Source organism: Typha latifolia, chromosome 9 (assembly GCF_019914945.1).
Source record: "Typha latifolia isolate L0001 chromosome 9, TyphaL0001v2, whole genome shotgun sequence".
NCBI classification, from domain to species: Eukaryota; Viridiplantae; Streptophyta; class Magnoliopsida; order Poales; family Typhaceae; genus Typha; species Typha latifolia.
Window position 1 is genome coordinate 4,143,582 of NC_133094.1, and position 25,083 is coordinate 4,168,664.

The 25,083-nt window shown below is 35.1% G+C and overlaps 2 protein-coding genes across 4 annotated transcripts; both read left to right on the forward strand.

The window, feature by feature from the left end:
* Positions 1-2,470: 2,470 nt before the first annotated feature.
* On the forward strand, positions 2,471-12,815 carry LOC140795628 (ALBINO3-like protein 1, chloroplastic). Of its 3 annotated transcripts, none has more exons than XR_012110327.1 (12): positions 2,471-2,930; positions 3,545-3,655; positions 6,346-6,420; positions 6,633-6,693; positions 7,193-7,266; positions 7,363-7,467; positions 8,134-8,241; positions 9,963-10,066; positions 10,939-11,160; positions 11,246-11,315; positions 11,391-11,605; positions 12,315-12,455. XR_012110327.1 is itself a non-coding variant. In XM_073148313.1 (12 exons), exons 1-12 carry the CDS (start codon positions 2,586-2,588, stop codon positions 12,408-12,410), a joined length of 1,485 nt encoding a protein of 494 aa, XP_073004414.1. In that variant the 5' UTR covers positions 2,472-2,585; the 3' UTR covers positions 12,411-12,815. The 3 variants fall into 3 exon arrangements, 2 of the variants coding, with proteins under 2 accessions (XP_073004414.1, XP_073004413.1); XM_073148313.1 differs by having other exon boundaries at positions 2,472-2,930; positions 11,492-11,605; positions 12,315-12,815; XM_073148312.1 differs by having other exon boundaries at positions 2,474-2,930; positions 11,246-11,390; positions 11,492-11,605; positions 12,315-12,815.
* A 7,313-nt stretch (positions 12,816-20,128) lies between these two features.
* On the forward strand, positions 20,129-23,075 carry LOC140795788 (succinate dehydrogenase [ubiquinone] iron-sulfur subunit 1, mitochondrial-like). Its single transcript, XM_073148566.1, has 2 exons — positions 20,129-20,922; positions 22,583-23,075. The coding sequence occupies exons 1-2, from the start codon at positions 20,258-20,260 to the stop codon at positions 22,749-22,751; spliced, it is 834 nt and encodes a 277-aa protein (XP_073004667.1). The 5' UTR covers positions 20,129-20,257; the 3' UTR covers positions 22,752-23,075.
* Positions 23,076-25,083: the final 2,008 nt, after the last annotated feature.

Here is a 25,083-nt window from a genome sequence, read left to right on the forward strand (position 1 = left end):
CAATGTTATGAAATATAATCAACCAAATAAGTTATTTGTTTCTCTAGATACAACATCTAGACAAACATATATATATATATATATATATATATATATATATATATATATATATAAGAAACCAAATTACTCCTCAGTGTAAGAAATTTATCAAATCTTTGGAATGAGATATAGGAAATTCATTTGGTGATGTTTTTTTTTTATCCATAGGCAATAGGCATCGATAATGATGTCATAAAATAAGGGTTAATTTTGATATTTGATGGTTGATTCTACTATAGGACAAATTTGTAACTAATTATATAGCTTAATTGATGATCACCATCTTCTCATAATTAACTTTCATCTCTACTAATACTTTATTCTCATGTTTAAATTTTTTTATATCTACCAAAATGACACTGACAACACGATCTATATATTAAAGCCTCTTTCAGGTTTGTGCATAAGTTTTTTGTAAGGATAAGTTTATACATATCTATTCAAGGTAAATTAAGTATATCAATAACTATATTCATATTTTATTATTTAGTTATAAATATAATGATTGTCTTAAAAATTTATGTAAGAATTTGTATTTAATTAATACATCGTACATAAGTATGTTAATTATAATAAAAATTTTACTTCGAAAAATATGCATAATTTTATTGCACGATGAGATTTTATGCATAAATTTTAATCAAAAAAATATATATAAATAAATATTTGGTTGTAAAATATTACTTAAGAGAAAACTAATTCATGAACAGATACTCTTTTACATATCTCTTACGCTTGTTGGAATTTAGGTAGGTATCCAAAATATTATTATTATTTTTTTCTTTTTAAAAGAAGGCAGGCACGAGTTTAATGCGCCAACTTTGGTGTGGGCTAATCACTCTCAAAGTAGGTGTTTCTCTTGGTGCCATTTTTTTTTTTTTTTTTTTGGGTCACCTAATCAATAGTTGATAGTTGTGAGATTTATATTTAGATTTGGGGTTTGGGAGAGAGAAGATAATAATTAGAAGGATTAGTGATGATGGTTATGGTGTGACATTTAAATGCACTATTAGGGTTTGGGAGAAACATGATTAAAAGGAGAAAGAAGAGAACAAGAGATTAAAAGAATTATTTTGGTCGATTATGATGTTATGTCTCAATCATATGATAAATTTTTATTAGAAACTCTAACAGTAACCGATGAAGGACAAATTTGATAATTTTAAATAGTTTAAGGAATCTTCTTGTTTTTTAAAAAAGAAGAAGATAATCGATAAAAAGAACACTCAGTAATTTTATTTTATTTATTATTAACACTTTAACTTTAAAAGTATTTATCATTCAATAAATACCTTAACGTTAATCTTTTTAACCGAAGATAATTATACATATTAGTTAACTTAAGACTTAATTATACTCTGCCTCCCTATACTTTGACCTAATATCACTTTGCTTCCTTATAATTATACTTTGAAAAAGTTTTTTTTAATAGACTAAATTACCCTCGTGAAGGTAAACACAAAATTTTTTTGGACAATTTTGCTCTCATCTCTTCTAAGCCATCTCTTTCCCAAGTATTTTTTGGTTAGATCTGCACCTCAGAATTTATCTCTTGTTATGTAATTGTATAGAAAAAAAAATACTTCTATCATATTAGGCTTCCTGCAACTAAAAAATAAAACAGAAATATACAAATATGACACCTACGATCTATAAATAATTTTTAAAATTACCATTGGATGTTGTAGCAGCTAAGTATGCAATGAGAAAGAAAACTGCTACCTTGAGGCTAAAGAAAACCAAATCTTATCATCTTCGTATGAGATAGAGATGTACGACTTTTAAAGTAAAAACAAAATCCATCTATTATGATTTTAAAAAATAAAATAAAATATCGATATTGTCAGGACAAGTGTTTTTTTTTTCAAAGACATAAAAAGAAAGAAGATGAGATGAGAATTGAAGTAAAAGGGGAAGAAAGAAGAGAAAAGATGGGATGAGAAGGGAAGAAAATGAGTTTCATCCAATTGGTAGTATGTAAGGGTAGATAGATAATTTTATATTATCAGCTAGTAAATTTTAATAGAAAGATAATTTTAGGTCATCTGTTAACGGCGTCTAAGAATTGTAGGTTTTCAAAAGTCTAGAAAATATTTAGATGCTTATATAGTAAATGAGTCAAAGTTATACCAAGTTAAAGTACAAAATGTAATTAAGTCTTAATTTAACCGTAATCTTTGTCAAGTAAAAAAAAAACACATAAAAGTGTTTTTGATGAAGGGTAATTTAGGTAGTTAAATTTTTTATTTTTTAAATGAATGAAATATTTTTTATTCTAATACATGGGTCGAATGGTAAATAACGATAAGGTAAGGTGTAAATGATTATATATGTAAAACATAGTGTGTTTTTAATTAATTTTTAAAAAAATGAGGGGGGTGAAAGTAAAACATTAGCTGTATTTGAGGGGTCAAAGTGTAAAAAAGATTCCATTACATTTCACCGGTGAGCAACGACGATTCCTTCCCAATAGGCCATATCTCCGGCACGACTCTCTCTTCTCTTTCTCTCTCTCCTCCTCCTCAGTCCTCAAGCCGTTCCCTAGAATGGCTTCTCCCCTCTCCTTCCAATCCAAAACCCTAACCTTAACCCCCTTCCGGCCTCCCCCGACCTATCTCTCTCGCCGAGCCCACTTCGGTTTCCTCCCCACCCCCTTCCTCCTCCGCCGCTCCTTCGCCGCCAGGCTCGGATCGGGCCCTCACCTCCCGGAATTCGAGACAGTCGACGGAATTGCGCGGGAGCTATTCGGGAGGGTGGAGGGATTGATCTACACCGTCGCCGATGCCGCCGTCTCGTCCCCCGACACCGCCGCGACCGTCGTCGAAGGCTCGAAGCAGCAAACGGGGGATTGGTTGTCGGGCATCACAGGATACATGGAGACTGTTTTGAAGGTTGGTAGTTTTTGTCGGTTTGAGTTCTGGATTTGATTTTGAAGGCTGTTTGGATAACAAGGAGCGGTTTTTGTAACATATATAGGGATTGCAATTATGTTAAGCAGTAGTTAAGTAGTTGGATTTAGTTCAGGAGTGTATAATTGGAAATACAAGCTATGCCCTGTGCGACTAGGCTGAGGGATTGTACATGCATATTTTGGTGCATTTTAGAGTTCATTTCAGTGATTCAGATTTTGTACAACATCTATCTTAATCTTCTATTTTGTATTGAGTAATTTTAAAAACAATATGGATCTAATAGTCCAATATAATATATTCCCTTGCTTTATGCTATCGACATCATACCTTTTTAGTGTGTTCAATTATCATCTATTAGATATTCAACTTGGATGCTTCATCATAAGAATTACATTGTTTAGCCCCCTGAGGACTATTAAAATTTGTGGTCCTTTGATGCATATGCAAAGGATGTGTAAGCTAACGACAGATTTGGAGCACTAAAGCTTCATCAAAATTATATAGAGCAGACACTATTTTAGTTGGGAATCTTAGATTTTGTATTGGCAATTTTTCTGTTGATATTTTTCTCTTTCTTGGTTCATCTACTGCAGGTTTTAAAAGATGGGCTATCAGTTCTTCATGTTCCATATGCATATGGTTTTGCAATCATTCTTCTCACTATTCTTGTTAAGGCAGCTACATTTCCTTTGACTAAGAAACAGGTTTGATTTGTCTCGTTTTATTGTTTAACATGATCTCTTCTAGTTGTTCTGCTTTTACTGGCCAGGGTTTATCTTCTAGTAGTTTTTGCCTTTTTGATTGAGCTGCTTTTTTACATTTCACATTGAACGGAATGGGGAAAAAATAGTGAACCTTCCTTTTATCACTACTATTTATGATCATTTGAGATAGCAGAGTGATCAACTTATAGTCTTATATGCATGTTAGCTTATTTGTTATCTGAAAGACACTTCTATAGATGCAATAAATGAAGTTCTACATTATTTTAGCTAAAATTTTCTTGCAAACAGGTTCCTGATTTAACTTAACAATGCATAATAAGATGAGGTTATATAATATGTGAACTAGTCATCATGGAGAAAAGTAAAATAGAATCGGTTAAGAATTTATTGATCAAAAAATTAGAATATCATGGGGAATGTAAATTCAGCAGCACACTGTAAATTAAGTGAGAGATAGGAATATATTTTTCTTTCAAATATTGCTATACCCATGGGAATTTAATAATACATTATCTGTTAGATTGGGAAGCTGCAGAATTATTAGATTTTCTATCAATAGATGAGTAGAAAAGTGTTCTCACAAGTTAAACTTCACATTTTCTGAATGAAATTGTATGAATTCAAGAAAACTTTACAATTATGATATGAGGTTCTCTTTCAAGAGCACTTGGAAGGCCTATTTTGCAACTAAACAATATTCAAGCATTAATAATATGAAGGAAAAATGTTAAACAAATGGGGTTCCTCAGGACATGAACCAAGTAAGAATAATGTAAATAAAGAGAGATGGAAAGCACGGAGGGAGTCAGATGAAAGATATGTAGATTATGGAGATTGTTGTAGCTTGTAATAATTGAGTAGCATAATTAGGAACCAAAGATTGAAGTGCCATCAACATGGGTGCTCTGGCTGCACAATCTTATATCCATGACGAGGATACAAATAAAAACATATAATTGATCTGGAGGTTCAAATATAGTTATTAAATTGTTAGCACATGTTAATTGGAAAAGTTCATTATTTAATGTTGTAAATTAGCCAAAATGTATTGAGAATGCAATAGAAAGATGAACTTTCTCTATGAAAACCTTTCCCTTCACTCTCGGTGGATGGGTGGAGTTCAAGTCTCGAGTGCAAAGGAAGAATGAAGACCAAGTTATATGTAAAAGTAAAGAAGTGGAGGCAAAATTTCAAAGTCTATGTAGTTCTGTGTGTACTTCCTCTCTTTCATGAAGATGGTCAAGTGGCATGAAGAGGGATAGGTTCCTTTCTCTTATCCAATTAGAACCTTGCATCTGATTAGATTGTTTGTGGGGCCATTACTTACTAAAGTGATAATAGTAGTTGAGATCATTAGTGATGTAGCTGAAAATAAGGAACATTTTGATATGAGGAAAGATAAAGAGGTATAGAATATATGTATATAGTCCACTGAGAAATAATAGGTTATCCTAGGATCCCTTTCTCACATCCAAGTATATTTTTCCTTACTAATATAGTAAGATAAACAAGGAGGATAGGAGAATGCGGCATCCACCACAAAATTACAAGAGAAGAATAAAGAGAGGAAAAAGAAGAGTCCAACATGGGATATTAGAATCCTCCACAGTCCACAGTCCACAGTCCACACCAAGAATTAATTTCAAATTCCAAATTAAAGCTAAATATTTTCTAATTTTTTATTAAGACCGTGGATTCAAGTATTGGTCGATCTCTATCCGTATCACCAAAATGGATTAGCCTATATGGCTGATTTAGTCAGCCCCACTTCGAATTGCCCAAAATGGATGATCGATACAACCGACATATATTTTTTTCAAGTACCCAATCCCAATTTTGAAACTGATACTTAGAACCTTAATTAAGACTACATAAAGAGATAGGTGAACTAAAATGTATTTACTTTTAAATCTGATTAGTAACAAAACTGAGAAAGTACTTAAAGATAATTAAAATATCAATAAATTATCTCCGAATCAACTAAAATTTAACATTAGGAAGTTACATGTTAATTAGGATACTCTGAAAGATAATATTATTTTAGCTCAAAATAGTCTGAAAATTTGTAAAATATTGGAATACTAAGTTTCTATTTCTATATGGTAGTCTGAGTATATACTATATAGACCCCATATAAATACATTTTAATACTATTCATGCTTAGTATTGTTGAAGATGTACAGTTACATGCTTTCTTCTTCATATCTAAATTCCTTTAATACACCTTAATATTATGAGATGGTTCTTAGGATAATATACTGCTTTCTGTTAGTTTTTTTTAATCCTTGTCTGGCTCCTTTAATCCTTGTCTGGATCCTGACTAGCATGTTTCTCATCTCTTTTCTATTTTTATATTTTTTTACTGCAGTGACAATAAAAAGATTGTCAATGGTTGGTTAACTTGTTACTGAATATGATCTTCCTTAATTTTTAAAAATTATGTTTGCACAAAAAAGCCTCTTGACTTTTGTGCAAAATTTTCATATATTTCTGTAATATGATTTGTTTCTTCTAGTTTCTACAACATTCTCTTTCACTCAGTAGATTTAAGTTTTTGTTTGTCTTCAGGAGATCTTATTATCAAGTTCTGTTAACATCACCTAGTTGAAAGTTTTAATTTTCTGGACTTGGTTCGTCCTTTTGGAGTCTGAGCCTTTCTTTCTTTTCAGGTTGAGTCGGCTTTGGCAATGCGATCACTTCAACCTCAAGTCAAGGCTATACAACAGCGTTATGCTGGTGATCAGGTAGTTGATCTTTATCGAACTTATAACCTTGTAAACTTTTGAAAGTGCTACTATTGTCTGAATAGGTATGGTTAAGTTTCTGATACTTTTTCTCTTTCTGTTTCTTGGTGTCTAGTTTGGAACTAACACTACTCTTATGTTTAGAAAATTTAGCAATTAATATATATCATAAGGTAACATTCATGAAAATTCCTTTCTCCTTAATTTTGCAGGAAAGAATACAACTTGAAACTGCTCGCTTGTATAAATTGGCTGGTGTCAACCCTCTAGCTGGTACTTTTAACATGATTCTTCTTTGTAATATTTTGCTGTTGTCATAAATTTTGGCAGCTTGTGTTTTCTATTATGGAAGCTTGTGAGTAGGGTGTCAACAATTTCATCAAGGAAATGTGGAGACATGTTCTACTTCAACTAGAACCTGACCAGATAGTTGCTTTCAAGATTGAGCATGTACTTAGTGAAAGATCACTGCTGCTAGTCTTGGCATTATCTTTTATAGCAATTCTGGACATATTTATATGCACTTACAATATTTAAAGGCAAGGACGAATAGTGGACATGCTTGTTGTGAGCAATATTACTGTATATTGCGCAAGATATAAATATCTACTTCAAATATATTGATATGTAGTTGCATCCTTTTTTTTTTTTTTTTTAGGAGAAGCAATTCAATGTGCATTTATTTGTTCAATTATATGTTTTTTAGGACTTCTTTATGTCCTTATATTAGTGTATCTAATAGTCAACTTCTTGAACACCTTTACTGCATCAGGATGTTTGCCCACTCTGGCTACAATACCAGTTTGGATTGGGTTGTACAGGGCCCTCTCAAATGTAGCTGATGAGGTCAGATAGTTTAAAGTTGTTTTGGATACACTGCACTGCAGTCCTTATTTCTTTTTATGTGTTATATATACCTGACATGGTTTATTATAAATTAAGGGACTTCTGACTGAAGGCTTCTTCTGGATACCTTCTTTGGCTGGTCCTACTACCATTGCAGCTCGACAAAGTGGTAGTGGAATCTCTTGGCTTTTTCCTTTTACAGTAAGTGCACTGCATATGTTTTTTGTTTGGTTTTCCAGGATGCTAACATTAAGGAAACAGATGAATTATGTAATGGTATTTATAACCTCACCTAAGTAATATACAAGCTTAGCAACTTTGAAATCTGCTAACTTTGATTCATTTATTTGGAATAAGAGTGAAATAATCTTCATCTTTATGACATGGAAAGATATGGAAATGCAATTGCTAATCCTAACCATTTTGATATAAGAGAGTAATGGTGTCGTAATTAAACCGGTGTAGTTGAGATCCGAAACTGGGAATCCTGAAAGCAATATGAACCCCTTTAACCATCTAAGTACAATCCTATTGGCAGGTATTTGTTGTTTTTTTTTCGTGTTTACTATAATAAGAATCATAACAAGAGAGCTAAATCTGTGTATTTCATGAAGATAAAGCTTATGACAGTGTTTCATAAGAAATTAATGTGGTTGCATTTGAAAGTAGTGGTTATTGAGACTGTAAGTGTGTTCAAGGATGTATGCTATAATCACAAGTAGCATAGGCCAATAGGGAGAGAAACAAGTGAATTTCTAATAGTTGTTTGGAAATCTTGAACTAAAAGTGCATCCAATCTGATCATATATCGTTTATGAAATGCTATATATAGTCATCTAATTTTGAGATGGTTCATGTCTTCTTCAGGATGGTCATCCACCTCTTGGATGGTCTGATACATTAGCCTATCTTGTTCTGCCAGTTCTTCTGGTTATCTCTCAGTATATATCAGCTCAAATTATGCAGCCGCCACAGGTTAGTGGTATTTGTAGAACTGCTAAACATTTTCTGTCATGTTTATATGACTATATATTTTTCTCCTAAAAGCTACACTTCCATTGGTCCTTCAGCATATTTAATAAGATTCACTCCATGATTGCTACTTATCAGCTCATTGGTTATTCATCAAACTATCAGTTTCAGATATTTTTAATTTGTTACTTCTTGCAATAAGAGGCTTGTATTGTTATACTTAATACACATGTTAAATTCTTATGCATTCTTGAGCTTGATAACTTGGGTTCATTAAGATCTACTTTCTTTTTCTCAAATTTGATCACCTTTATTATTGTTCCTTTCTTTTTTAACTTTTTATCTATAGTTTTTTATTCTTCAAATTGTCTTTATTGCATCTTTTGTGCCTTAGAGATGAGCGACACTCCTGACATCAAACATTAACATAGTTTAATGTTTAGAGATAAGCTAGACTTTTGCATGTCTAGGACCGTAGATGTACTTTTGGATGTCCTGGTTGAATGAGTCTTAACTACGACAATAGTTTAATAATTATTACTGGCAAGCTAGGTTTCATTTCTTGCAAGTTTTTTTTTTTCCTCTTGCTTTTGCCTGAACTTGGCACCAAATTTAAAGGTTGATGCAGGCTTTTGAATAGTCATAGTTTGAATATTCTTCATTGAGCTTTGTCAACTCTGAGTTCTAATCATATCTGAAGCCTGCATCTAGCTATTTCTAGATTTTTCAGTACTTATTAAATCCCACTGAATTTGGATATATTATTGTCTTTGAAAAAGAAGATCATGCTTTTAAGTTTTTCCAGGCACGAAAAGTTGGAGTATGCATACCTTGAGTTATATTGCGTATAACAAGTTTAATCCTTCAACTCTCTAAGATATGAAATGTAATTGGAGAGCTTCAGGCATTTTTATTCCTATCATGAGCATGGTCCCTCTACCTTCTCAATCACTATTACATTCAGAATTGCTTTCTCTTCAAGCTCCTTGTTTCATAGATACTTGTGCCATTTTTTGGAGAGAGTGTCTTGCTAAATTTTTCAAGTTGTTTGGCTTCAGTAAACTATGATACATTCAGCAAGGCTCTGAATCAAGAAAATTGAATTGGAGGTCCAATTAAAACTCCCAATCCCTCTATTAAAAAGAAAAATATCTATTAGGTTTTTTTTTCCTTTTCACTGCCAAAAAAGTAAAAAAAGAAAGAACTCACCAAGCCTTTTGTCTCAGCTATTTATGTGGGGATCCTTTTTGTCCAGTCATCTCTATTTACTGCAATGGTTGATGTCAAATCATGTCTTTTCTTACTAATTCCTCTCATGTTAGTTTTGGCTTCCCTTCCCTCTAGATGGGTGCAAAGATTCTTTTCACTTATTTAGTTTCTTTATTGGATATTGTCAGAAACTGTATATTAACGGAGTTACCAATATTAAATTAATCTTCAGTTTAATGGTTCATATTCTGCTGTCTCCAACTGGGTGGTGAAGTGGCCAGAGGTCCTAAAAATGAGAGCTAGATTATAAATTCTATGCCGGGGAATGGAACTATTGTAGCATATTAATTTTTACCTCTCCGTGAAGTGTAATTATTTTTCAACATTTCATTACTTGATCTGTCGATTACAAATCTCTATTATTTCATTTTCAGATACATGCACCGCTATCTTTCAGAATAGTCAAATAAATATCAGTGTTGATCTCTTAATTTTTGTTTTCTTTTGTTGTGCAGAGTAATGATCCTAGTCAAAAGAATGCTCAGGCTGTAACTAAGTTCCTTCCTTTGATGATTGGTTATTTTGCTCTTTCTGTTCCTTCTGGACTAAGTCTATATTGGTGAGCAGGTGTTACTTTCTTTTCAACTGTTCCTATTGAATAACTTATACGAGGTCAGAGAATAGTTTAGAATACTGAATTTTCTTGTAGAAAAATAGTTCTTATAGTCTTACAAGGTTGATTTGGCATGAAGGAGCTGGTTCTCTATTATTTAGTAAAATAGATTGTGATGTTTGTGGAGGCTTATGTAGTAAATGGTTCATGAGGAGATTGAACTGATTCAGAGTTTGGATGCTATTCTACATCTTTCTTATTCTTGTGAAATTTTACAACTTCTAGAACATGTTGAACAGATGAATTTAGCTGAGAGAAAAGGACTGGTTAGAAGATTTAGCAATCACTTGCTGGAATTAGAAAAATGACTTGGATGTTTGCTAAAAACTGGCCTGAGATTTGATCATTTCATAAGGTTGTACAGGAAAGCATGGTGTTTATGAGAGAGATGTGGGTGTTATAGTTAACCTACAGATTAGGCTTCTAGAGAATTTTTTTGATACCCACATAGAGATTAAAGAGTAAAACCTCAGAGTTGCTCGAATTATTAGGATTGGTGTTTGATTCCTTATCTGATTGTCTTAGCAAGCTTAATTTGATAATTTATATTATTTTTATAGGCTTGAAGGAAATATTCAGTGGAACATGTATTTTATTCCTCTGAGTTTCTGTTTCTTTCAGTTTCTGAACTAGATATTCTGTCCTCTTCTTAGTCGCATTTTCTTTGTATCTATGCTATTACCGTTATTTGTATTTATTTGGCATGATATACTCTTCTGTTGTGGAAGATCCTTGCTAGTCTGAGAAAATTTCTGCTGCCAGAGATATATTTTGATCTATTAAAAAGGATCTGATCAGTCAGTTGAACTGATTTCTAGGTTCACAAATAATATTCTGAGCACAGCACAGCAATTATGGCTTCAAAAGCTTGGTGGCGCAAAGAACCCTGTTATAGAGTACATTGACAGAGCGGCTAGAGATGAACCATTGAACACTGACAAGTCTGGATCCACCATACAGAAGTCTGTAGGTGAACCTAAAGCAGAAAAAGCAAAGTCCAGCCAAGATATAAATTCTGGTGGATTGCGTCCTGGTGAAAGGTTAATGTTGGATAATGCTCAGAAGACCATCTTCAAATCTTCATTTCCATTTTGCTTTTATTTAGTCATTAACTATAGGATGCAGGTTCAAACAACTAAAGGAGCAAGAGGCAAGGAGAAGAAAGCTAAAGGAAGAAGAGAAGAGAGCAGAAGAGGTAACTATAAATTCTCCAGTCATTGCTGAACAACAAAATATGGATGTTAAAGTTGTAAAGAACGCTGATGAACAGGTAGAAGCTGATTTATGCCTGGCTGTAGTTGGAACTCTGTTGTGCTACATCAATATTTTCTCAATAATAAAGCCACTGACACAAACAGTGTATATAAACAGGATTTTGACCAGGCCCAAACAAAAGTATACCTGCCAATGAGTAACAATGGAGGACTTAGCCAGGGTGCTGATTCCACTACAGATGTCAGGAATCTTAATGGGAATACACACAAGGTACTCTCTCATTAACTAGGACTCTTATGTGAAGGAAGGTTTCATCTAACATGAATGTGATTTAAATTACTTGCAAAAAGAATCCACTTCTTTCTTTTCTAGCATAGTAGTTGGACAAAACGGAAGCGAAAGAATAGACGTCGTAATCGACATTGCTTGAGCTGCATGTAGAACAGTGAGAACTTATGTCACCTTGATGCGTTAAATTAGGTGCCTTTATGCCTTGTCTTATTATTTCTTTTGTGTGTTAGTTTTGGTCTTCCCCTCTCTCAATGCCTATTTCAATTAAAGCACTCTTACTTTTACTCTCTTGAACATGTCCAAACCACCTACAATCAATTATCATAGAAGCTATTCTCTGTCAGATGCACTAATTTTGTCTCTCATTTCTTCTTTCTCTTTTGCTAATAGCCCAACCTTGCTTAAATTCTATATATACCTCGCATACTAATTTTTCTGTATATTGGAGGTGATTATGAGATGTTAGTTGTTACTCATACATGTAGTTCCTTTTCAGTTCAATTATTCAGTAAATAGTGATATCATTTATGTGCCTTGATTTAGTTATCCATTGTTATACAATTATTTATGTTGGTACCCGGTGTGAATTCTAAGTACAGCCACATGAAAGATATCCATTCAACCGACCTTAAGAAGAAATATATATTGCTCATCTGATCTAATATTGAGTTATATGGCTATATATCAGGATGAAGTGGCTGAGATGCATGCCTCCAGTATCAACCAGACTACAGAGAGTGCTTCTGATGTAAGAGATCAAGAGACTGAAAGAGAAGAAGCTTAGGGATGTAGAAACTGCAGTAACATTCTCCTGACTACTCATGGCATTCTACACCATGTCCCAAATTATCATTGGGAGAGGTTATGCCTTTTCCAGGGATGCTTGCAAGTTCAGCATTTATAGTGCATCAAAGTTCTTATTCCATGGTCATACGAAATTTTAGACCCTTTGGATGTAAAATATGTGATGCAGAAAAAAGAAGAAGAAATCTCTATCCTGTGCATCAGTTTTGTTGGGATATAAGAATTTTACCTTCCAAGACCTATTTTTTCTTCTTCTATTTTTTTTTTCTAGGTATTATAGTATGATTTTCTCTCGCTGACTTTGGCAAAATGTATGATGAAAGCATGGATGATTCAATAATCAATCCTTCCACCTTTCTATTTAAAAAAATAAGGTTGATTTACATACCTTTTTCTTCCATTCGTCCACATTGTGACTTGATGCCGTCATATAATTTGTGTAATGGTTACTAAGGTTTTGTATCCTCAACAAACAAACAAAAACAAAAACATCAAAAGAAAAAAAAAAAAAAGAAGAAGGAAGAAGAGAAGATAGTAGGATCCGACCATTAATATTGAGCTCTATAATAGTCGGACTAACTGAATATATAAATTGTTTGGAAACATACTAGTTTAAATATACAAATTGTTTGGGGAACATGCGAGTTTGGTACAATTCCCCAGCGAGCAAGATATTCCAGTCGCAGAAATTTATGCATCTGATTAGCAGCGGATCCGAGGCAAGATGCAAAAACATTGGATATGCCATATGATAATTCTTTTTTTTTGTTAACAAACCTATACCGGAATTTTTTTCTTTTTGTTTTTTGATGGTCAAGTGAATGAGCATGTTACATAGGCAGGTGATCTGACCGATAGCTCATGATTTTGGCTAGCTATTAAGCAGCAGCTTGTTACGAATTTAACATTTTTTAGCGTTTTAACGAGTCCGTACGGTACTTCAACTTCTTTGCAAGATGAAATAAGCCTCAAAGTAAAGTTAGTATAGAATTAAGAAAGAAAGAAAGTCTTCACTAACACTTAGAGAAAAACTACTTTGATAAAGTCTTACTTCTTTTTATGTACTCAAACTTTAGATAAAAATACAAATAGTGAGTTCAAGCCCTCTATATAGAAAAAAATAATATAGCTACTAAGTTACCATAATAAATATTTTTCCTAAATACTTAAAAGGGAAGGGATATGATCGACAAAGTGTTGTCCTTTGCCTTTATCTATCCAGCAGTAGGTAAGCTTGAGGCCAATCCAGTAGTGAATAAGATCGATTTGCTTAATTACCGTAGTCCCTTGGGTCCAGCTTAGCCTTTTGTGTTGCTGATGCCTTTTGCACTGCGGTTTTGACCAAAACTTTAATGAGGTGTCACATTCTCCATCACCTAATGCATAGTCGTCCTAGCTGCCCGACGATTTTAAAAATCTACAATGAGGCTTTTGTATCGCTATAGCGAGTCCATCTTTTTCTGACTTGTTTCACCACGTGGCAATCATCTCCAACGCACTAAGTATTCAATGGTTGGTAGAACTCTTTGACATCACATCATTCGAGAGTCAATGATGGCTTCGACTTCTTCGCTTTATCAAGAGCGGATGTCATCGTTGTTGGGGTATGCCGCGACACTTCACGGCTGTAGTCTTCTAAGTCTTTTTGGTAAGGCTTGAGGCAACTAATATAGAAGACTGGATGGATTTTGAGATCTGGAGTTAACTCTAGTTTGTATGCTACTTTGCCCACTTTCTTAACAACTGCAAATGGCCCTTCGTATTGACGAATGAGCCCCTTATGGACCTTGCGGAAAGCCTTGATCTGGTGTGATTGAAGTTTGATAAGAACTTGATCGACCACTTCAAACTCTAGATGCCTTCACTTGTCATCCGCCCACTTCATCTTCTACGCATCTTTCTCTAAGAAGGCCTTCGCAAGGTCGTTCTTCTCTTTGAGATCTGTTGCAAATTGAGTGGTATTTGGGCTGCGACAAGCTTCTCTTGTAGCAGTAGTATGCAAAGCGAGTGGTTGTCGTCCCGTTGCAAGCTCAAAAGAGCTAGTATGCGACGCCTTGTTGCACTGCATATTGTAGCAAAATTGGGCCATATCAAAGTGATACTCCTAATCTCGTTGGTTGGCACTCACATAATGTCTTATGTACTCTTCAAGTAGGGCATTGATGTGCTAGTTGTACACAATCTAACACTAATTATTAGAAGCATTCTCGCACTTCGTTTGTGATCCAATCTCGCTAATACTAAAAGTGAGCACACTGTTAGAATAAACTCAGTACAAATATTTATGTGTAAAACCTTCTCAATATTAGAAAATTGGAAAAACTACGAGAAAATAGAGAAAGTTCACTAAGCAAGAAAACATAGTAGATTAACTCTGTAACAACCTGCCCAAAAAAAAATATTAAATTAATTTTTGGGCACGCACTGCTCATGCAGCTTGCATGGTGGGGCGCCACGCGCCCACTGTGCCCCGGCCCCGGCGCCACCGCTACCCCTCCTCCATCGCCTTCCCTCTCTCTCTCTTTAAATCTCTCTCTCTCTATCTCTCCCTCGGTCACTCTCTCACTCTACTCTCTCTCGCACTCCTTCCTCTCCTTGTTGCCGACGTCGGCCCGCCGCCGCCGCCAGTGAGATCCCTCATATCTCATATCTTTCCTTCTCTCTCTCTCTCTCTCTCTCTCATGCTGAGCTCGGGCTCGTCGGAGCCGAGCCGAGCGGCCGGTGCCCTCCCCACCGGCCCGGGTCCGCAACCCCTTCCCTCACCTTCTCTCTTTCTTCTCTTCCTCTTCTCCTCTTCTTCTTCTTCTTCTTTCTTTTTCTCCTTCTTCCTCGGCTTCTTCTCCTTCTTTCTACACAGTGCTAGGCTCAACCCAGCACTGAAGGCAGAATTAATTAATTAATTAATTATTTTATTTATGTTATTTATTTAAGTATTTTTCTTCTTAATTAATGCAAATAGATTATTTAGACATTAACTATTTTAATAATATTATATATTCTTCAATATTATTTTATTAATGATAATTTTTATAATTAATGATTAATTAGTTATAAATATAAGTAATACTTTTATTTATTTATTTATATGTATATTAGAATAATAAATAGATTTGTAAATTATAATTATTAGATTTCTATTCTAATATTCTTATGATATACATTTTAAGTAATTCTATTAATTTATTATATATTATTATTCAGCAACAAATAAAATACTAGGCTTATTTGGTTATTTATTTATTATCTTATCGAGTAAAGATGCATAGTCCCTAATTAATCAAGATAGAGTATGAATTATAAAATTAATTATAATTAGACATTGTCTATACTTATAGTTATTTAGCCTTTTATTTTGTAATTATATATTTAGAAATATCCTTATATAAAGGAAGAAGACCCGTTCTCCTTATACTATAATTAATATTTTATAATAATATAATTATAGTATTTGAATCATATCTATAAGATAAATCTAGTTATGTAATAAAAAATAAAAAGAATGATTCTAAATCTAATAAACCTTTATATTTTACTTGAATTAATTCGAATTAGATAAACAACTAACTTCATGCTACTTAAATATTTTCAGATCCCGAACCCTCTTATTTGAGACCCTTTGGACCTTGTTAGCGATGAGTGTCACTCGGTTGGTTAGCGGATGTAAGGGATACATGGTTTGTGTCTTCTGATCAGGGTGAGTAGTCTTATCCCCTAGACGTCTTTCTCAAATTAGATTATATTATATATTATGTATATGCATATTTTGACCTCCAGCATGATTATATCACTTTATCTAGAGATGATTACAGTCGAGCATATTTTATCATGCATCTGATTATGTTGATTTGGGATATGAGCACATTGGTGATATATAGAGATGATGAGAGATGATTATACTGTTATAATGTTATGTCCAGTTGATCTGTAGCATGAGTATGCATGTAATTGATTAGCATGAGTATGCATGTGTTGACTACATAATCGGAGACTATATTGCATTATTTTTTTCTTAATTCCTGTTCCACCTAAATTCCTGTTATGTATTGACTTGCTATCGTACTGGATATATGCATATGATCTGTCATTTAGAAGGAAATCATGAAATGTGATTGATATGATAGTTGATAGAAAGCGTGAGGATCCCCGAATGGGCGTGAGAGTTAGGACGCGCTTGGTGGATGATTGATCGCTCGACATAGTCGCGATCCTGTTGGCCTTACGTCAAAGGTCGTTAGTCTGTGTGCGCAGCAGATATTCGGACACATGCCGTTCGCTAGGGCATATGTGGCGAGTTATCTTCACGAGATTTCTATCAGCTAGAAGGGTGCCTAGTCTGGATGGTTGTTGATACCCTTAGCAGATGGCAGGGTATGATTATATTTGAGATACTCCTTGTGGATGGCAAAGTATGCTCTGAGCCTCCGGGCATAATGTTGAGACCGGGTACCGGGTGTTGACTATGCACAGTGGTCTAGTATGATAATGACATATAGAGCTGACATTAATGACCGAGATGTTGAGAAATGCATATGATTTCATTATCATTTGATTATTTGATTATCGAGTGGTCAATATACATCATATATGGTTGCATTTGATATCATAGCATGGTCATGGTCGGCATGCATCATGTGTCATATTTGAAAGAAAGTTATGATGATAGTATGATATAGAGATTTGTTTACTCATTGTCGAGGATTATATACTTTTATCAATTATGACATGTTATCTATTTTTCATTTATATATTATTGAGGATGCATTCATATATTCATTCATAACATGATGTTCTTTCGATTCATATTATCCAAGTATATGATTTACTCTTTGTTTGACATCACTGATTCGGGATAAGGTCTATTCACTAAGCCTTTTGCTCATGATTCTCTCTCTATTTCTTTTCTAACCCCTTAGATATGTGGTACGTGATAGCGACTTGAGATATCTTGAGAAGATATTTTAGAGCGATGATGATGTGAACTATAGATGCGAGATGGTATAGATGATAGTTTATATAGAAATTGAGTTGTACAAATATTTAATATTTATACTCTTTTGTATTAGACGATGATTTGTATAATATAGGTCGAATCATAGCGTACTTTTGTATTAGATGTTTTAGTTGTATCTTGATGGTTTATTATAGCCTGTTGTGAGTCCTACCGATTATATAGTAGTCTAGTGTATATTATTGTCGACTTGGATATTTTTATATTAACAAGTTTATTTGGTTATTAATATGATTTATTTCATGATGGATTATGTGATCATGGATAGGTTAGCAGGTTTTATTTAATGATGTCATGATTATATATGCATAGGAGTATCTGTGCGTGACGGGTCCTGCTTGTCCTGTCGCATGCGTCGCGTGTGCCGTGTGAGCGCGTGGGTGTGCATGTGCCTGTGCCGGGCGGGTGCGTTACAAACTCGTACCTCGTTGATAGATCAATCTGTACCTGAGGAACAACACTTGTACAACACAGCACAAGAATTTCACAATGATAAACCACAAAATGATATATAAACAAAAGTATGAGAGAAGATAATACTCGATTGAGAGGATGCACTTTATCACAGAGTCCGAACTATAAAACTCGATGGAGACATCAAAAGTCAACTAGAAATCCAATTAAGTAAAGTTTTTCTTCTACTTCTCTCTTTTTCACTATGTTCACTCAATTTTTACTATACTCCATCTAGCACATATCGACCTCTTTAGATAGGTGTCTAAGCCAACGCCCTAATCTCATTAGAAGACTTTTGTTATTTTAATCTCCAAACTTAACTAAAAGATACCCCGTTATATCCTACTTTATTTAGGAAACCAAAAACAAGATGAACTAATATTCTTACTCAAATTAAATAAGACTCCTTATGAGAAGTCATAATCCAATGGTTTCCTTAGAGGGTTTATTGTTAAGGAGGTCCAACTTTGTCATTGTGTCACCTCCTTTTACTCTGAAGTCTATAGGCAACGTTGATGGGCTTTAAAAAGGCTAGGATACATTATGAAAGGGTCATTATAGAGACTGGTTCTGAAACCATTTTGAAAGGTCCTTTGCTCAAAGGGGAGAAGAGCTCCTCCTGGCATAGCAGGAGCTTAGCTTCTTTATATATATATATATAGATAAATGTCTTTCTCTTTTGCCCTCTTTTCCAAGTGTTAAAGGATTCTTCACACTAGATTCATGTTGTTGAATGGGTGGGTAGCTAATTCAACAATTTGTTGGCTAAATATATACCTCTCAGCCCTAATTCCTAGTAGAGTTTTCAGGTCTTTTTTAGTTAGAATTTTGATCCAATGTACCATAATACTATTTTATAATGGATACAATAAATATGATAAATTATTAGGATGCTTAAATTACCTTTCTTCTTATTAATTTTCTAATAGATATATTTTAGTCATTTGAGCGAGGCTCTGTTAAGCGGAACAGAAACTATATAGAGTTCGTATGAGTCATAATTACGACTAGTTTTGATAAACAAAATTATAATTTTAAATATATGTACTTCTCGGTTTGTTTTTATTAGACATAATACTTCACTTAATATGAAAATGCATCACCCACCAAAATAAATCCTCTTATACGTTATGCTATTGATATGGAAATGGTAAAAACCTAAATTTTAACCCTCTTAGTAAGATTTTGCACTGATTAACATGGCTCTAGGGAACTGATTTATTGTTTGAATGGTTTTACAAGATTATATCTTCTTGCCACTGTTATATTAAATATTCATTGCATTTGATCTAATTTAAAAGGTAATTTTATTTTCCAACAATAAATATGAGGAATGATATTTATATATAGACTTTTTATATATAAGTGGTTAACATCCATGTTGAGTTCTTTCTTTGAAAACTAGTAGGTGAGATATCATTCATTTTAAATCATAAGATTTTAATCAGCAAGTTAGTACTAGTAAATTACAAGCCTAACATATAGAAAAAAAATAGTTCGAAAACCCCACAACTTGTTGTAGTGCAACAATTAAATATTGTATCAAGACCTTTGGGCGGAGTAAATATGGCAATTACAAGCACACCACAGATTGGAAGGAGTTTTCATTCGCTTCGTCACAACTCTAGCAAATATAGAAGCAAGCATAACATCATCCTACACAAGAAAGAAAGATGAAGCAAGAAATGAAAATAAAACGAAAAAAAAAAATTATCGATTGTGTTGTAGTTGTTGCAACCAAGGCAGCGATAGGAAAGGTGAGAGCAACGATGATGACAACTACATTAGCTAAGCAAAAGGGGGAGGAGATTGATGATAACAGAAGTGGCAGTAACCCCCAAAAAGACCAAAGGAGAAGGAATCAAATGAAAAATGAAAGTAAAGATAAGATTAAACAGTGAAAACGACATTGATCCGTTAAACAAAGTTAAGATTAGCCGTTAGAAATTAAACAAAAAAAAAGTTGAAAATAAATTTTATTTTAAATTTGATCCGTTGCTTCCGGTCAACATCTTAGAGAGTACGTGCATCAAATGTACTTGCAAAGTGGCCTAATATTTTTTTTTCGTACGTCTACAAATTTTTTCTTTTTCTAAAAAAAAAAAAAAAATTTTAATAATAACAAAAGTACCCCCTCCCCTTACATATGTGATGCATGATTGGCATGGGCATCATTGTCATTTTGCTTATGATTACTATATCAATAGCAATGCCCACAGATTTCACTCCTCCCCAACAAAACCACACTGCCACGTCTGCTCAACCCGCCCGCACGTCCTCCAACAAAACCACCCCTCCCGGTCCCGGAAGATGATCCATCGTCAATCCTTCTCCCCTCTCTCCTTCTCCTTCTCCTTCTCTCCATGGCCACCTCCTCTAAGCTCCTCTTCCGCCGGGCTGCAGCCGCCCGCGGCCACCTACCTCCTCCTCCTACTGCGGCCCGCCTAGTCCGTTCCCATCCCCACTCCTCCAGCCCAAACCCTAGCCACCTCAAGACCTTCTCGATCTACCGGTGGAACCCGGACGACCCATCGAAGAAGCCCCACCTCCAGAGCTACGAGGTCGACCTGTCCCAGTGCGGCCCGATGGTCCTCGACGCCCTCCTCAAGATCAAGAACGAGGTCGACCCCACCCTCACCTTCCGCCGCTCGTGCCGCGAGGGCATCTGCGGCTCCTGCGCCATGAGCATCGACGGCGACAACGGCCTTGCCTGCCTCACCAAGATTGGGTCCGGATCTAATCATCATCCGACGGTGATCGCGCCGCTGCCGCACATGTTCGTGGTGAAGGATCTGGTGGTCGACATGACCAATTTCTACGCGCAGTACAAGAGCGTGGAGCCGTGGCTCAAGAGGAAGGGGCCGGCGCCGGAGGAGGGGAAGGAGGTGCGGCAGAGCAAGGCGGAGAGGGCGAAGCTGGATGGGATGTATGAGTGCATCTTATGTGCTTGCTGTAGTACTTCGTGCCCTAGCTACTGGTGGAATCCCGAGACCTACCTCGGCCCCGCCGCCCTGCTCCAGGCCAATAGGTTCGTCATTCCTCGCTTATTCACATCTATTTCTCCTTCATTTTAAAAGGTTTACTTTATCGCATAATTGCCACAACTCTCTACAAAGTTATCATAAACGCCGATGAGATCATTTGGTTCTAAAAGTAAAAGCAAGAAGGATATTTTGGTCATTCAGATGGGCCATCATTTAGTAGGAGTGAATCTCTTAAATAATGGAAAATATTCTCAATTTCTCTTTTTTCCTTAACAGCGGTAAATTGCCTTAAGATAGCCTAACATTGACACTGAAATGTTATTTTTTTAAATAGAAAAATCTAATGGACGACTAATAGAAGGGACATGCCGGCGGGGTCATGAAAGAAATATATAAGGGGGTCTAGGTAAAAATGGACAACAGTTCGAGCAGTCTATATGTTATTATTCCTGAGTAATTTTACTATTTGATCACTATATCTATCCATATTTGTATTTGTATGTAGGAAATAAAAGGAGATCAATGATGTCGTGCCGATGGTGGCACAACACCTTGGCACGGGCTAGCACACCCTGTGCTGAGACATATCGACCAATATGGATGCATGTTGGATCGGTATGGGTGAGTGTCTTGCTATGCCGAATCAGCGCGAGTGTGTCGAACCATGCCGATTGACACAGATCGCATGAGGTTCAAAACGGGTCCATTATAGTGGTAAATCTAAAATATTTTATGAGGTTTTTTTTATCATGTGACAAACATAACTTTTTTTTTCTATTTCAATCATATAACTATTTGACTATAGTTATATCTTTAATTAAATAGGCCATTTACCAAAATCTAAAGATAATACTATTTCAATCATATAACTATTTGACTATAGTTATATCTTTAATTAAATAGGCCATTTACCAAAATCTAAAGATAATAGATTTTAAAACATATTTAAATGCTCTAAAATTTTTATTAAAGATGTGACAAAGACGTGCTAAATGTCGGTGGCACGCAGGGGGCGTGCCAACAGGAGATTGACACGGCACGTACCTTCGACACGATCATTATTGAAGCAAATATAGTTTTGCAACTATGTGATCCATTTTCTCCATTTCCATTAGCGATGTGTTGGGAATATTCTTTAAAAATTAACTATAATGATATTTCCAAAAGAGTCATATATGAAATTTTGTTTCACACCAGGTCCGCTATCATGTATTTGACTCGGAATTTTGTGATCTTCCGCTTTCCAATACGAGTGTTAATTCATGTTTGATGATATATTACATTTTTTTTCCTGCAAAAGCATGGGAAACAGTTTTTCAGGCTACATTTTCTGACAAAATTATTCTGAAAATCACCTGCAGTTTGGAAGATGTGGAGCTCATATTTTGCTGCATAAGCACTTCTATATGTAGACTGATATGCTAGCTCTACCATAGGAATTTAAGAAAGCCATCTGAAAACAAGAGCATGCATGATATATCTTTGACACTGGAAAGAGCTAAGAAATTGTTCAAAGATTAGCACTTCTTTATAAAAAATTTCTCTTCTATCTTTTTGCTGCTATCTGAAAGCCTCCTACTATGAGGTGACTATGACTAAAATTTGTTTGGCGATCAACATATATAGTTGCACTGACACTATAGTCTTGGCTGTTTATATCAACATTTTTATAAAGCCAAATGTGTTTTTCCTGTTGCTCTGTAGATGGATTCAGGACAGCCGTGATCAATACACAAAGGAGCGTCTCGAGGCCCTAAACGACGAGTTCAAGCTCTATCGCTGCCACCTTATAAAGAACTGTGTTCACGCCTGTCCTAAGGGATTGAACCCAGCAAAGCATATTGAAACAATCAAGAAGATGCAGCTTCAGTAACTGGTTTCTGGTGTTTTCCTGTTCACAAGATGCATGGAACTTTTGTCTGCTAGTAATTGCTACCCTGATCTCTTCATATTTGTACCTGTGAAATAAAAGCCAGAAGTTTCTTTTATCTTCAAGGAAGGACCTGATTCTTGGTTTTGCATTCTGGTGTACTTTTGGTTCAGATTAGTATGCCTCCTTCAATGGAACTCATTTCCCCTACGACTTGAGGCATTTAAGAGAGTCATTACCGTTTCTCCTGAGGGAATGATGAATTTATTGTGATTATTTGTATATTTTCTGCTCTAGATTATGCCATTAGTGGATTGGACTTTTTTTTTTCTTTGAGTCCTTTAAGTTGTGATTAGTTGTTATTGCAATTTTCAGAGCAGTGATTGACGTTAACTTGTGAAATAAGACTAATATTTTATAGTTATTCCGATTAATTATACTAGTGTAAGAGATAGTTTGGCACTTGTTTAGTTTATGTATTTAGTTATATTCTAGTATAATATATAATAATTATATTTAATATAATATAAAATTAAAATAATGGTTAGCGAATGATTTAAAATATTTTCTATAATAATTGGACGGGGAGACGAGAGAGCAGAGGAAATAGAGCTAGAGAGTGAGTTATTAAAAGATGAAAGATAGAGAGGAGAAGGAAGTAGGTATTACTATAGTAATATAGATAAAGTAGTTGTTTACTTATTGTATTAGTGTAAGGATATCTTATGAGTAATGACCATTTATTCGAATCTCAAGAAATTATTGAGCCTATTTGAGAATCATGAGAATAAATATGTCACTTTACTCTTATTTCCAGTTAATGAGGCCTTTTAGAAGACTTATAAAAAAGAAAAGCACGTGAGTAAAACAAATCGAGATAATTTAGAAAAAAAAAATCATCTTTTGATTTGTTAGGTAGCTAAAAAGTGAAATTTAATAAATAATTGACAGTGATCTTTTTTTTTTCTTAAAAAATAGAGCTATTTCTTATAGGTAAAAAAATATTTTTAAATTTATTTTCACAATCAAATATTAGAACTTCTAAACACTCGGTTACAAGAGACAGTAATATCAACTGTTTTCTATGACTAAAGAGGTCATATAATCGACTCCAACCTTAAGCAATTAATATGGAGAAAATTATTTATTGGCTTAGCTCAATGGTTTGACTCGATTAATAGTTTAGCGGTAGCTTGGAGCAAGTCGACTAGGTGACACACATGATTTGAAATCTAGATTAGACAGCTTACTATATTAGCTAAAATTTGGTGGGGTCTAAGTATCATTTTATTTAGAGAGTATTAGCTAAAATTTAGTGGAGCCTAATTATTTCTTTTATCTACCCAAATCTATCTTTCAGGTTTTTGAATGAAAAAAGAAAATAGACAGTAATAAACAACTGAAAGGTACCGGATCCAAGCACCCTAAAACCACCGGACGGACCAGACCAAGATATCCGTGGGACCCGTTCTTGCCCTCTCTCTTCTCCACTCTTCACCAACCACAACACACCAAACTACACTAACCGCCACTCTCTCTCTCTCTCCTCTATTTAAATAATCTTCTTCCCTCCTCTCTTCTCTGGCAAACACTCTCCAATCACCACCACCCACCGCTATCAGCCATGCACATCATGGCACAAGCCCGACCTCTCTTTCTCGTCACCACCATCCTCCTTACCATCGCCGCCGCCTCTGCCCAAACGTCATTGACGACGCCGATGTCGGAGGACTACGGTTACGTTGAAGGACGGACGATTGTATACGATCCTCAAATGCTAGATAATCCTTTCTATAACCTCTCCGACTACGGATCTGCCGGAGCCGATCCCGGACCGGTTTCCTATTTCAACCCCAAACCCAAACCCAAACCCAAACCCGAAGCCAAGCACGAACCTAAACCGACCAAATCCAACCTTAAGAACGAGACCAAAGCTGACAACCCCAGTCCTGCGCCTTCCTCCGGGGGTGAGGAAGGCATGCCGAGCCTGGCCCCTGAATTCGTTGATGCATTGGAGGATATCGACGCAATTGACATATTAACTAATTCCACTGACGTCGGCCCGCCGGGATCGGACGACGGTAGCGCCTCCTCTGCCGAGGTGCCGTCGATGGCCGCCGCCGTTGTCGCCGCCGTCGGCTACCTGCTCTTCTGAGCTACTTCTTCTCAGTGAATGGATTTTTATTGGGTCATGGTTCCGAAAAGTAATATTAGATCGTATTCCATATAATGGAACTCAAATTGAATAATCTCTAGTTTTGTCTCCATATGAGGATCAGACGAGCAGTACTTATTTTTAAATTTCTTTTTCTTTTTTTTTAAATGAATTTTTTTG

Coding starts and splice junctions, on each gene's coding strand:
- LOC140795628 (XM_073148312.1), top strand. CDS start 2,586: ATGGCTTCTCCCCTCTCCTTCCAATCCAAAACCCTAACCTTAACCCCC. Junction 11,161..11,245: donor GGATTGCGTCCTGGTGAAAG/GTTAATGTTGGA, acceptor TATAGGATGCAG/GTTCAAACAACTAAAGGAGC. Junction 11,606..12,314: donor TTAATGGGAATACACACAAG/GTACTCTCTCAT, acceptor GCTATATATCAG/GATGAAGTGGCTGAGATGCA.
- LOC140795788 (XM_073148566.1), top strand. CDS start 20,258: ATGGCCACCTCCTCTAAGCTCCTCTTCCGCCGGGCTGCAGCCGCCCGC. Junction 20,923..22,582: donor GCCCTGCTCCAGGCCAATAG/GTTCGTCATTCC, acceptor GTTGCTCTGTAG/ATGGATTCAGGACAGCCGTG.